The sequence below is a fragment of the Tenrec ecaudatus genome, chromosome 2, assembly GCF_050624435.1.
Source record: "Tenrec ecaudatus isolate mTenEca1 chromosome 2, mTenEca1.hap1, whole genome shotgun sequence".
Taxonomy (NCBI): Eukaryota; Metazoa; Chordata; class Mammalia; order Afrosoricida; family Tenrecidae; genus Tenrec; species Tenrec ecaudatus.
This window is the reverse complement of record NC_134531.1, coordinates 232,483,229-232,498,275: the sequence shown is the minus strand read 5'-3', so window position 1 is coordinate 232,498,275 and position 15,047 is coordinate 232,483,229. Positions and strand designations below refer to the sequence as shown.

Below are 15,047 nucleotides of genomic sequence, written 5' to 3'. Positions count from 1 at the left end.
GGCTTCAAATCCACACCAAATTCTACCCTCCATCAGTTCTATGCCCTTAGGGTAGCAGTAATCTGCTTCTCACACTAGGGAGTTTCAGCCCCAAGTCCAAGGGCTACAGGTGAGTTTGAGGTAGCGCCCAGTGCACTTAGTGTGGTTTCCGCATGGAATCCTTCTGGTGTGGCCTGTGAAGGATGTGGTGTGCCCTCCAGCCACTTTTAAAAGAGAAATCGCTTGAGAGACGTCTTCTTGGAGTTCACATAACAGAGCTATAAAAATGCTCACCCCTTGGAGAGCTGCAGAGGACAGCAGACAGCCCCACACTGCACCACAACTTGAGACGTTACTGCTGCCTCTGAAAGTCATGGCACCTCTCAACAAAATTGATCGCGTATTCCTGTGTCTTCATGGCACTACGGTGTGTGTTCGTGGTGAGTCTGGGTTACCTGTCAGAGCTTAGCAGGGAGGAAGGGTAGAGAATTATGCTTCACCCCTCCATTGGTGAAACAGTACTCACAGGTGGGAAATCACCAGACATTGGTGTTCAAGCAGTGTTTGTACCTTACAAAGCAAGGAAAATGTCATTTAAATAAGGACTTGTTCTACATTCCCTGTATTTTCCTGTATGCTCGCAGTATTTCTAATATAAAAAAAAAATGAACAGTGAATGGGAGAGAAAACCAGCAGTAGAAAAAATGTAAACCGAGTGATGATGGAAGCAGTAGATGCCAGCACCTAGCACATAGAGAAGCGCAGCTGAACCAAGAGAAACGCAGAGATGGGAGAGGGGACTCCACGGCCGTCAAGCAGATTCTGACTCAGTGACTCAGAATGGAAATACCCCCGATTCCCAAACCTATAAATCTTGGACATAGACTGCTAGTTTCCTCCTGCAGAGATGCTGGGGAGTGCCCACAGCCAACCTTGTGATTAGCAGCTGAGTGCTTTAGCCATTGCACCACCAGAGCTCCTTGAAGACAGACATGGGCTAAAAATAAAGATTAAAGGTCTAGTAGAAACCAGTTCACTTCTGTCCCATATTGCCATCTCCAAATGCAGAGGGACCAGAGGACAAACGCTATCAGAAAGGCCTGAATCCAGGTAGCTGCCACCAGGCAAAATACTGAAGCTACTTTTGATAAAATACGGGGAAGAACTGGCAATCAATCAGTCCTTTTCATTCTAACATTTAGAAAACCTCCAGAACAGGCAGCTTGACCTATTCATCCTTAATGATGGAGAAGCCAAATCCTATCAATATCACACTACCATTCAACCTGGCTACATGCACATTCTCCACTCAGCATTCACAACCAGCCATTCCCAGACAGCTGAAACATGCCTAAACAGGAAAGACTATGAGACCCCCAAAAATAAAGCACCAGAGTTAAGAGAACATTCATGGACTAGACATGGACATGAATGACAATTTGGAAAAATTCACAATAATACTGCAACTGTTAAACACCAACCAGATCCAATTAACAAACAAACAAAAAAAGAAATTCCATGCCAGAATCATCAACTCTTTAAGATCAAATGGGAAACATTTCCCCAAGGACAGGTTAAGGGGTAGGAATTTAAAAACCTGTAGAGAAGTGGACCCGTGGAGACCAGAGGCCAAGAGATTGCCTGACCCAGATGCTGGAGACCAGAGAAACTTGGCTGCTGGCTGAAGCAGCACACTCCTGTGCAGAAAAGGTTCCTAAATGTTTTTTGATCCTGGCTTGTGGTAACTGATTAGCATCCCTAATAAACTCCCATAATCCTAAAGAGGGTCTGTGAGTTTCTTTATGGCCACTGCAACAGATGACCAAACCCACTGGGGACATAAGAGTGCTAGGGAGGAATGAACTATGTCAGAAAAATGTCAAAGAGGGTGGATCATGTCTGACCCCTGCCTTGACAAATGGCTTTAGGTTGCTGTGGAGGCAGATTCTCCTCTCATCGACAGTGGAGGAAAGATGCGCCTCCATGCCGTTTTCTCAAGGATTAATAAAAGCCCCCAAACCAAATTCAAAAAGCATTAGGAAAAAAAAGAACAAAAAGAAAAAAATAAGAGAAAATGTCTAAATAGCTGGCAATGTCAAAATGGAAAGATCTACTAAGACCCAGTGAGCGTGGGTGGTGCAGTGAGATGTGCACTGGGCTGCTAACGGCAAGGTCAGAAACTCCAACCACTAGGCTCAGGCCGAGAAAGCGGGAATTTGAAGCCCAGGCAATCTCACTGGAGTTTACGCGGTGCTGTTCTCCAGCGCTCCACTCTGCACGTCTTATTTACAAACAGAAGTAACTTCCCAGAGGTGGTTGTAAGGCTTTAGGAGGTTCCTTGTGGAGGACTCAGCACAATGCCCAGTACATAACACAGATGTTTTTAGAAGACAGAATTTGTCTAGGTATACATATGCTCATACATGTTTTAAAAATAAAGTATTGAAAGAAAAAATAAAATGGGCAATGAGGGGGGAGGTTTTGTGTGAGATGTTTACTATAAACGCGAAAACTGTTTTATTCTTTAGAGACTGGAAAAAGTCAAGAATGATATAAATCTTCGCAAGCACACTACATTAAAAAACTTTTAATTTACTATACATTTTTACGTAAATTGCAGGACATTTCTAGGTAGATGCACTTTCCTCTGTAGGCTTGGTCTGATCTTCAGTTACCTGTAAAAACATAACTTTACTTTAGAATAAAAACAGTTTCACCAATTATCCACCACTTTAAATCATCCCAGAGCTATCCTGTTATAATTGCCGTGTCATTTGCATTCATAATTATTATAGAAAGCTACGATTATGTTATAGGAATTATTATATAGGATGAGAAGAGTTACAGGGCACATTACCAACATAAACTAAATAATGCAATTCCTTTCAAAAATATAATCTGAGTGATTATACCTCATCTTCTCAAATGTGTCATTTTATAGTTCACTTATGAAGCAAAAATCATTACTATGCAAAGGGGCTTCAACATGTCCATGGAAAAAAAATCCATTATCTTTTCATTCAATTTTCCACAAATTTTTGAAGTCATATGTATATATATATATATGATCAGAAGTGCTACAAGTTATTTTAAGTCAACCTATTCTCTTAGGAAGTACAATTACATTTTGAGCATAGCATATTGCAAGCACATCCATATTTCTATGGTATGCCATTCAGAAAAATCAAACAAACAGGGATAAAATGGAATTCCTCTTTACTCCAAAAACTGTCCACCCCTTCTCGATCAGAGGTGGTCTCTAGCAGCTGCCTATATGAATCAGAGAACCACTCTCCTCTCACCTGCATAAGATTATCAATAGTCTAACTCATGGGTTCCAAACTTGGTCTATCCCCACACCCCCACCCCACCCCCAGCCTCCTTTTCAGGAAAGAAAACAAAACCTACAAAGCACTCCCCTGGTAATGAAAATTCTTGTACTATAGCCCATCCTGCAGGAGAAGGTGCCTTTGCAGCCCCTCGATCGCTCCCAGGGGGCAGACTCGTCTAACTAACGCTACCTGAGAAACTATGACATGCTCACTATCATGGTTGAACTTTAAGACCATATCATTTTCAATACCCCTAAAGGAACTTCTGGCTTAACTTAAAGCTATCTTCCACATTGCCCCTAGAGTAAACTTTTGATTAGAAATAGCTGATCATCTGATCATGTGATGTCCCTTATCAAAATTCTGTTACCCCCTATCAGTTTTAACACACAAACCCACTGCCATCAAATAGATTCCAACTCATAGCAGTCCTACACCGGGTTTCCGCGGCTGCCATCTCTATGACGGGAGCAGGCAGTCCTATCTTTCTCCAAAGAAGTCTGAACCTTTCACCGTGCGATTAGCAGACCAAGACTTACCCACCAGGGTTCTTATCATCTTTAGGGAAGGAAACTGCAAATTCCACAGCATGGAAGAGGAGTGCCTCGTATTCTACTTCCACCACACTTCATTACTCACTGCCGCCCTACATGTGACATGTACCCTCACATTCTTCTGAAATGCACCATTCTCCATCCCCAGCCCTCTTGTCAAAGAGTTCCCTCTGAGAAACTACCCCCAGTAGAAGATTTGCTTGGCCCACTTTTATTCATCCTTTAAAACTAAGTTAAAAGTCATCAACTCTTGGACCTTTCTTAACCAAACATCTGGCGTGGATGAGTTCCTATTCCTGAACCCCGCACATCCATCTGACCTATCTGCTTGCACTAACTTCATTCAGCGCAGTAGGTTTTGTTGATTTTTATCCAGAACACAATGGTACTTGGCACACAGTAAACATCCAATCTGTGTTCGCTGAATCAATAGGCAAGTATTGTGTTTACTCCCTTAGGATTAGCCAAATGGACAATGAGAGAAGACCGTTAAATCAGAATGAATGTTTCAAAAACCGCTTATTACTGTTTCTACTAGTTATTCTAGGTTCTTGTCACTACTCTTCTTCAGCATTTTTCCTGGCAGTGTTCAGTTCTCATTTTCTTGCTTCCTATGATTCCTTGATATTTCTTAGCTATTGGTTTTTTATCTTTGGTTTCTTAATCTACAATGATCACTGTACAATCACAAAAGGACAAATAAAAAGGGAGACACACAAAGCACTGTTCTCTGATGGCTACCAGGAATGGGAGGGAGATGACTTCTAGAGAACTGACTTGTTATGTTTGGTGACTTGGTGACAGGAAAGGCAATAGGCAAGGAGGGTGAAGTCTGCAGGGCCAACGAAGACACCGAGGAGGACCAGAGAGTAAGCGACAATTTGGTAGACGTTGTACCAGACACTAATTGCAACAACAGTAATAACTCTGACTTTGATAACAACACAGTGATGGGCCTACGTGGAAAGGAAAGAATACGTGAGCACAACAATATACGTGTGGAAGCTTCAAAAGCTCATGGGAAAATGGAACACAAAGACAATGAATTTTTCCCACAAACTTTCTGAAGTCCCTTTGTACATGTATATTTGTGGGACTGCATATATATTCACATAACTATAATAAAGCCGAGAGAGAATACAGCTACAAAGACTTCCTAGACATCTTCAAATGCCTTGTAGGATTTGGGTCTGTAATCTCATATGCCAACTTAGTCAACTGGCATGATAGAGTTCACAAAGACTATGTCATACACCCTAGCTCGGTGAGTAGCACATGGTCTGAAGAGCTAGTGAGCACCATCAAGGATGCAACTCTTGGCCTCTACTTGTCTGCAGCAAATGAATGAATGAAGAAAACAGAAGAGTCAAAGAAGAAATCAGAGGACTAACACTTCACATAAACCACAGCCCTTTCAAGCCCGAGACCAGAACTAGATGGTATCCAGCTACCACTACCTACTTGTTCTGACTAGGGACACAGTAAGATGCCTCAAATAAAAAAATAAACCCCAAACTGACTGCCATCTAGACAATTCTGATGCTTAGCGACCCTACAGGACAGAGTATAGCTGCCCCCTTGGGGTTCCAAGACTATACATCTTTACAATAGAAAGCCTTCTCTTTCTCCGGTGGAGCGACTGCTGGGTTCAAACTGCTGACCTTGTGCTTTGCAGTCCAACATGCAAAACCCACGTAACGCCACCAGAGTTCCTTAGGAAGTCCCAAAAAGAAGGAGAGGAAAATGTAGGACAAAATTCAAATTCCTAAAAAATGCCAGACTCACTAGATTAAAGAGAGAGAGAGAGAGAGACAGAGAAGACTAGAGAACCTCCTGTGACGATTCCTCTAAGATACCCCGACTCAGGACTGCCCCCACTCCGATGCCATCTGCCAGCAAATAATGGATCAGCTTATCAAAGCTGTCACCTCTGAGTATGTGCTCCCTTACACAATCAGCTGAGACCAACCGGGAAACATTTACCCAAAAGCAAAGATGGGAAGGCAAGGAGGGGCATGAAGCTAGATCAATGGAAAAGGGAAAAAAACAGTGAAAATAATGAGAATGCTGACAAACTGAAAATTATAACCAACCACAAGGAGAGATTTGTATGAATATAGACCCAAAACACAAATAAATAAAATTATCATTGTGACCAAAGGGAGAGTTATTCTATCCAAAGATATTATCTTCTGAGAAGAAAAATTACATAACCGTTCCACAACTCTCATAAAATGCTGGTGTGGGAAACCCAGAGGGGCAGTTCTACCCTGTCCTATAGGGTCGCTATACATCACAATTGACTTACTGGCAGAGTTTGCTTTATGGTTTGGTATATTAGGTTAGTAGGTTAGTCATAAACAATAAATTCTACTTGTAATTTCCTAATGAACCCCAGATTTACATTTCACTATGAAGCAACAGTATTAATTACGTAATTTTCATCATGTGCCAAATGTGTTAAAATTTAGACTTAAGGCCTGAATAGATTAATAGGCTAAGTGCAAATGTATCATCAAGGAAAGGAATATGAGAAGGTATCCAATCAAGCAACGAACTGTATGAATGGGTAATATGTGCTCAGCTAATGTTCTGAGCACGCTTCATGGAGAAGATGAGACATTAAAGGAGTAGGATGCGGGGAAGCCCATCGGGAAGGAGCTGAGGAGAGTTCAGACAGGGCTGTCGGGAACAAACAAACACATCGGAACGTAATTTTGACGGGTGATCATGAGGGTGCTTACAAGCATGACTAGAACGTCTGCAGAGGAGCAGGTATTTTAAGGTAAATAGTAGGAAGTAGGTAAATTAAAGTATCTGGAAAGGATTCATGAGGTCTGATTACACTGGGTAGCTATGGAGTAGTGTACAGAAAAGATGAACACTTACATGAAACAGCAAAGAGAGATAGTTATGGTCAGAAATATAACCCTTTGTACATGTGAAATCTAAATACTAATGACAGAGTAAACACAGACACTTGAACAGTAAATTTGCTTTTTCACGATATGTGTACAATTAAAATGTCAACAGTTAAGGCGGCTTTAAAGTATAGAATCCTAAAGTATCTTTAAAGTATCTTCTCCTTTAGATGTTCCAGAGATTTAGTTTTAAAATTATAAGATCTAATTAGTTCCATTAAAATCAATAAGAACTTTTACTACTATATGGAAGTATCTTCTTTCTCTTCAAGTTCTACAGTTATCCTTTTCATGACCCGAACAAATAAAATCAAAAGAGAACTTCCAATCTACAACTTTCCTTCTGCCAAAATACTACTGAGGTTAACAACCACAGCAGACAACTAACTTATTTCTTTTGGTTTTGCTTAATTTCAATGACAAATATTTCTTCAGAGCAGAGTGTTTGTCAGTTGTCAAAAACACTTACCAATTTCCGAGATCTTTCCAATAGCTTACCCCAGATTGTAAAATGTGCCTTAAAGAGAAAATATTTACTATGAATTAAACAAGATCATAATTAAAAGGTCTAAATCTTGATACAGGATTTAAACAAACAGACAAAAATTAAGAGTGAGGCAGTACATATGAGCTAAGTGGTTATCAGAGCAGGTCAGAGTAAGGAAAGGGACACAGGCTTGTCATTTAGGAAAAAAGAGCTTAGAACTGAATACACCATTCTTTCTCTCTTGTCCCTCTTAATCATTTACATCATAGAATGTATTCCTTCTAATAAGAAGTGAAAGAAAAACGCTGCCCCACTTTCCCACAGACATCTGAGTCAGGCCTGGGAAAGGGCATCCTGCTTGACAACGTGGAGGTGCGTGGAAAAAAAGGAAGCCCCGTGCTAAGGTGGATCAAACCAGTGGCTGCAACATTAGGCTCAAGCATAACAACAGTTGTGAAGACAGTGCAAGACCTGGCAGGGTTTCATCCCGTTACATATATGTAGGGTCTCTATGAGTCAGGATCGACTTCACAGCATTGAACAACAACAGAGGATTTGGGGACAACACAACTGTTTTTTTCTTTACTGTAAAAACTCTATCTTGTTTGTAACATAGTTTGTAACATACCAAAAACTTACTGCCATTGAACGGATTCCAACTCATGGGCACCCTACAGAACGGAGCAGAGCTGCCCCTGTGGGTTGCAGAGGCTGCAAATCTTTACAGGAACAGAAGGCCTCAGCTTTCTCCTGTGGAGCAGCTCATGAGTTTCAACCCCCAACCTTGCAGGTAGCAGCCCAATTTGCCAACAGGATCCTTGACAGAGTACTGTAGTTTTAGGAAAACTTAGAAAAGGAATACAGGATCTCTCTGTTCTTACAGCTACTTATGAATCCATAATTATCTTTAAAAATTAAGTTGTTTCTTTCTAAATAAGAATTAGCAAGACGTGAAAGCAAAATAAAACCTGACAGATTTGTGGTCAGAAATAGATTAAAATTGGGGGAAAGCGCAACTGAATATAAGGTTAAAAGGTATTCCTCATGGGTCTTCCCAACATACACCTCAGTATCTTCTAAATCCACTCTCACATGTGCTAGCTTGAAAATTTAAAAGTGCTATTTCCACGTGATTGATACTTCCCATTCTTTGTTTTATAAATTATCTGTTTACTTCATGGAGAAAATATTTTTAATGATAAACCCACGTTTATAGCTTGTAGTGTCAAACAATTTAGTGAAAATTAACATATCTGTCTTTCATATTGTATAAAATCACGCCAAGAAATATACCCCCACCCAAATTAAAGCCACTGGACTTGACGTTTTACTTACTCCTAAGTGAGTAGGTAAAGAGAGGCCCTGGAATCTTCGTACAAGACCCGGCTGTGTGGCTTGAAGACTGTGAACTGCTGACACTTCATACTGGAAACAAATACTTGTTCTCGGAATAAGAGGGCCTTCGCTCACATCGATGAAGTCACCAAATCTAATTTGATTTAAAAATAAAAATACCAAACCTTGAACCTTGAAATCAAATCATTTACAACAAAAGTCAGTGTGTTGGTGGGGGGGGGGGAGCTATTCATTCTCTTTGCAGCTATGTCTCTGATAAAGAGCATTCTATATGGCCCAGTTTGGTCTCAAATAAGCTAGCATAATGAGCTCTCGCGGAGAGATGAAAACCTTGAAAATTAAAGCCAAGTGACCCTTTTCTTGCTAAGCATGAATAAAGCTTTGAGGGTTTTTACGTCACTGACCACATCACATTACCAAGTGTATCCAGTACATAAAACTGGTATCCTATAACCTCACCACAACGCATTGTAAACATAGCTTTAAAAAGAGCAGCTTTCCCGAGGGGAAAAGTAAGGTCAGATTCATAAAACACGGCACTGAGGCAACACAGACAGGCCACAAGGTCAGCTGTGCCGTGCCTAACTGTTGCCGGGGGTGGGTGTGGGGGTGGGGGGCCTGTTCTCCATGGCAGAGTATCAGCAGCACAAGGGCCTTGCTCATCCATACCTCAGAAAGCACATTCTGCTTTACGTATGTTCATGCACAGTAAGTAATTAGACATTCATATTTCTGTACACACATGAACTACCATGTCCAATTCTTAACAATGAATGTTATGCCATTTGAAAATTAAAAAACTCTCAAAGTAGGATGTTTATTCATGGTTTTTCAGTTCTTTCATTGCAGAAATAAAAATAACAATGTGGAATAGAAATGAAGGCTGAAAACAATTCTAAAACCACCAACGTCCTCAATATTAAAACACTGAAAAGAATAAAAAGTAAAGTAATAAGCGTAACAAAATAAGCATACAAAATCATCTATTTCCATTGAACAATTCATTTAAGTAACAAAAAGGCTAATTAATAATTAAGTCTTACTATGAATTTGAGAGGGACTGACTTTCTAGTTTTGCTTACCTGTGTAACTTGACTATTCTCTTGGGGTTCTGAGATGCTTTCTCTTCTATGAAACCTATTTTGTACCTGAGAAGCAACAAAGAAACACAAACAAAATTCTAGCTATGCAAAAAGCTATTTAAAGTTACCTTCTTTCACTTCCTTCTTCGGCGCACTTCTGCAAACATGCAGTCTGTCCTTGGGGCTCCCCTCTTGCTTCCCACCCGCTTGTCTCTTCTGAATCGGCCACAGCCCAGGGCGCTACCCACCAAAGCAACAGCCCCGAAGGCGCAGTTTTGTCCTTCATTTCCTTTTCACTGCCCACCATCACTCCTCTTTCCCATAGGCTTCTATTACACCCTCCCACATGCATTCTACCGCTCTGCCAATCTCCTTTCTCCCGAGGCTAGCCACCTGGTGTGTGTAGCTGTAATTAGCACATACGCATTTAGGCCCCCATAGCCTCAATCCACATGTACACCCAAGACCCTTCTGACCATGTTCTAGGCTGTTCCACAAGTACTTTACACCCTCACAGTCCCTAACCTGAGCTTATCCGAGGCCCTTCAGAAACCTAATGCCACTGAGTAGATTCCGACTCACAGCGACACCACTGGACAGTGCACAACAGCCCGTGTGGGTTTCTGAGGCTGTCGATCTTTATTGTAGCAGATACCCTCATCTTTCACCAGATGGGTTAGAACTGCTGACCTTGCAGCTAGCAGCCCAAAATATAACCACTATGACACTAGGGTTGTTGTTGTTTTAAATCATTTTATTAGGGGCTCATACAACTCTTATCACAATCCGTACATAGATCAATTGGGTAAAGCACTTTTGTACATTCATTGCCCTCATCATTCTCAAAGCATTTGCTCTCCACCCAAGCCCCTGGCATCAGGTCCTCATTTTTTCCCCTCCCTTTCCACTCCCCCCTCCCTTATGAACCCTTGATAATTTATAAATTTTTTGTCATATCTTGCCCTGTCCGACGTCTCCCTTCACCCACTTTTCTGTTGTCTGTCCCCCAGGGAGGAGGTCACACGTAGATCCTTGAAATTGGTTCTCCCTTTCCAACCCACCCTCTCTTCATCCTCCTGGTATTGCCGCTCACACCACTGGTCCAGAAGGGATCATCTGTCCTGGATTCCCCATGTTTCCAGTTCCCACCTGCACCAGTGAACATCCTCTAGTCTAGCCAGACTTGCAAGGTAAAATTCGGATCATGACAGTGAGGGGCAAGGAGGGGAGGGTGGGCGGGGAGGAAACATTTAGGAACGAGAGGAAAGTTGTATTTTTCATCGTTGCTACATTGCCCTGACTGGCTCGTCTCCTCCTCAAGACTCTTCTGTAAGGGGATGTCCAGTGGCCTACAAATGGACCTTGGGTCTCCACTCCGCACTCCCCACCTCATTCACTATGGTAAGATGTTTTGTTCTGATGATGCCTGGTACCTGATACCTATCACACCTTGTGATCACACAGGCTGACACCAGGGTTCTTTAAGACCCTTCATAAAACCAAAACCAAACTCACTGCTGTCAAGTTGATTCTAACTCACAGTGACCCTACGGAGAGGGTAGGACTGTCCTTGTGAGCGTCCGAGCCTATAACTATACAGGAATAGAAAGCCATCCTTTCCTGCAGAAGAGCTGGCGGTTTTGAACCGCTGACCATGTGGTTTGCAGCTCAACATGTAACCACTACTATAGCCTGTTATCATGTCAACATTTGATCTACATTAAAAATATATTTCTTAATAATACAAGAAAAAGGTGACCTAAGCATATGCAATTGGAAATATATTATTTTCTATATGTACTTTGGATATAGTGTGCATGAGTACATTAAAAATGATTGTTAAATTTATGACAGTGCTCTACTCTTAGCTGAACACAACTTTTTCAGTATACCAAATGATGTCTTACAGAAGATTAATCTGAAGGATATCCATCTGATAAATGATAAGCTAGAGCAGCGGTTCTCAACCTGTGGGTCGCAACCCCTTCGGGGGTCAAATGACCCTTTCACAAGGATTGCCTGATTCAGTAGCAAAATTAGTTATGAAGTAGAAACGAAAATAACTTTATGTTTGGGGGTCACCACAACATGAGGAACTGTATTAAAGGGTCACGGCATTAGGAAAGTTTAGAATCACTGAGCTAAAGGATGTATCAAGGGGGACTTTGTGGATTAACACAAGAACCTATGTATAATAAACTACACCTATGAAAATGTGTGACTGAATTTCTACCTACTTAAGGAAACTGTAATTTATAAACACTCACAATTTGGGAATGCATATTTTAACTTCTGGATATAGTTCTTATGTTAAAATTTTTGTAGCGCAGATTCCCGTTTCTAATTAGTTCTAATTTTCAATTAGATTGATATTAAAATTTGACTAGCATATACAATTAGTAGAGGTGAAGTTCCCTGAGTGGAAGAGGAAACTGGGATGCTACGCAGTATTTAAAATGTTGAAAAGAAAATCTACCAAATGGTTCATTAACATGCAAAAGACTTAAGACCTGGCACGTAAACATACTACATCAGCTTCCAAACTGCTTGCATTTTCAATCTTAACCTTGTCATTCAAAGAAGGAACGATGGCAGGGGATGGCTGCCAAGCACACAAAGCAAGTTTCTTTTTTCTTTTATAAATCATTCTTTGGGGGCTCATACAACTCTTATCATAATCCATACATACATCGTGTCAAGCACATTTGTACATATGTTGCCATCGACATTCTCAAAACATTTGTTTTCTACTTGAGCCCTTGATATCAGCTCATTTCCCCCACTTCCACCTCCCTCATGAACACTTCCTATCTGTACCAGTGTACATCCTCTGGTCTAGCCAGATTTGTAAGGTAGAATTGGGATGACAGTGGGGGGAGAAAACATTTAAGAACTAGAGGAAAATTGTATGTTTCATCGGTGCTATACTGCACCCTGACTGGCTCATCTCCTCCCCGCGACCCAGTTGCCCGTGTCCAGTTGCCTACAGATGGGGCTTGGGTCTCCACTCTGCACTCGCCCTCATTTACAACGATATGGTTTTTTTGTTCTTTGAAGCCTGATACCTGATCCCTTCGACACCTCATGATCACACAGGCTGGTGTGCTTCTCCCATGTGGGCTTTATTGCTTCTCAGCTAGATGGCTTCTTGTTTACCTTCAAACCTTGAAGACCCCATACGCTATATCTTTTGATAGCTGAGCACCATCAGCTTTCTTCGCCACATTTGCTTATGCACACATTTGTCTTCAGCGACCATGTCAGGAAGGTGAGCATCATGGAATGCCAATTTAATAGAACAGTGTTCTTGCATTGAGGGAGTACTTAAGTGGAGGTCCAGTGTCCATCTGCTGCCTTAATACTAAACCTATAAATATACGTAGATCTATTTCCCCACCATCCTATATATTTACATATGTACATGCCTGTATTTAGACCTCTTTAAATGCCCTTTGCCTCCTAGTTCTTTCCTCTATTTCCTTTTACAAAGTAAGTTTTTGAATGCATGTTAAAAGGAAAGACAGTAAGGCCAAGTGGAGATATTTGGCCTAACAAACGCGGAAGTCAGTTTGGTGACAATGTTCTTCTCAGTAAAATAAACAAAATTAGGGGAATAAAAGTTAAAAGGTGGGGGCAGGAAAAAAAGACCTTGAAGCTGAAAATACAACAGTGTCATATGTATATCCAATATAGGAATTTTCAAAAGTGGATTTTATTACATATAATCTTGAGCAGTTTACTATTGGTTCAAAGGAAACTAACACTTACTTGTTGTGCCGAAATATTTCTAATGCTACTTTTGCATCAACTTCCAAAGTTTCAAAGGGAAGATCTTTATAAATTAAAGTTTGAGCATCTCTTGTGAAGGAACGCAGGTTCTCCTTTAAAAAAATGAAAAGATTAGTCTTAAGAATACATGACTTCAAAGTATTTCTCAATAAATTAGACAAGATTACTAAGAGAGACCCTATAGGGAAGAACAAGACTGCCCCTGTGGGTTTTTTTAAGACTGTAAATCTTTATAGAAGTAGAAAGTCTCATCTTTCTCCAGAGGAGAAGCCAGTGGTTTCAAACTGCATAACCCACTATGCCACCAGGGTTCCGGTCTCAAATATATAAGGAGAGGAAATTACTAATTTAGAACATAAAATACAAAGTTTGTATTCTGGCCCAATTCTATGGATGAAATACTTGTGATGAAGATGTCAGCCTCACCAAGTAACAATACTCAAAATTAATCCAATTACACTGTTAAGTAGCATTTCATGCAAATTATATAGTGATGCATTTATTAAAACTATGATGTGACAAGTAGAAATGTTAAATAAGTAGCAAGACACACCAAAAATTGTGTTAACAATATGATTAAGTCTTTATAGTAAGTGGGAACATTATTTACATGATTCAGAAATTTCACTAGAAAATGTAAATGTCATTTTGGTCCCATCCAAAATAATATATATATCCCCCCCCCTATAACCCTATTTGATTAAAATGTCAGCTTTATACATTGTTTATGAATTTTTTGATAAAAAACAACTATGATTGAGGCTGGAGTGACAGAAAAAGGAAGAGACCCGCAGGACAAGGAAAAGGACCGCAGGTCTAAATGACATGGTGACCCCAGAATAACCGGACGGTATCGACTATGAGTCAGAATCGACTCGATGGCAGTGAATCTGGGGCTTTTTTCTGGGAGGGGAACAGCGGCACTGGTCCAGCTGCCATCTGCCATTATAAAACATTCGATCAAGAACTCAGCAGATGTTTCTTCATCAAAAAAGGGAAAATGTTTACAGAACTTCAAATTCTTATGAGATCCATAAAAGTAACTTTTCAACCTTGACCAGAAACTATCTCAGAAGTCAGTTTAGCAGTTTAACTCAATCAAGTGTTTTCCGAGAGCATCGTGCTCTTTTAACGAATTATCTATGTTGAAATCAAATAGCCAAATCCAATAGCATCAAGTTGATCCCAACTTGTGTCAACCCTCTGAGGCAGTGGAACCGTTCCTTGGGGCTCCCAGGCTGCAAGTCTTTACATCTTCCTCCTGCAGACTGGGAGTGGTCTGGAACCGCCACTCTTTCAGTAACAAGCCAATACTTAACCCACTGGACTACCAAGGTTCCTTTCCAACTGGCAAAGCAACTCTAATGGACACGCGAACACTTTGAGAGGCAGAGATGAAGGGGGGTGGTGGAAACAGGCAGAGCTAGTCAGAACAGTGACACAATGCAAAGTGTCTAATAATACAACGAAACATGTACAAACTGCTGTAAGAATGTATGTTTTATTGTATGTGCCTATTACATATTTTCAACTTTTTATGGTGAATT

General features: G+C 40.8%; 1 protein-coding gene across 1 annotated transcript in view; it reads right to left on the bottom strand.

Annotated features, from left to right (window-relative positions):
- Window positions 1–2,551: 2,551 nt before the first annotated feature.
- Window positions 2,552–15,047, bottom strand: part of MRPL39 (mitochondrial ribosomal protein L39) — a 29,476-nt gene continuing 16,980 nt past the window's right edge. The window contains exons 6-10 of the mRNA XM_075542415.1: window positions 13,480–13,592; window positions 9,712–9,777; window positions 8,609–8,762; window positions 7,256–7,303; window positions 2,552–2,654 (exon numbers count right to left, since the gene is read on the bottom strand). Of these exons, the coding sequence (XP_075398530.1) occupies window positions 2,607–2,654; window positions 7,256–7,303; window positions 8,609–8,762; window positions 9,712–9,777; window positions 13,480–13,592 (429 nt within the window). The 3' untranslated portion in view covers window positions 2,552–2,606. The remainder of the gene's footprint in view (window positions 2,655–7,255; window positions 7,304–8,608; window positions 8,763–9,711; window positions 9,778–13,479; window positions 13,593–15,047) is intronic.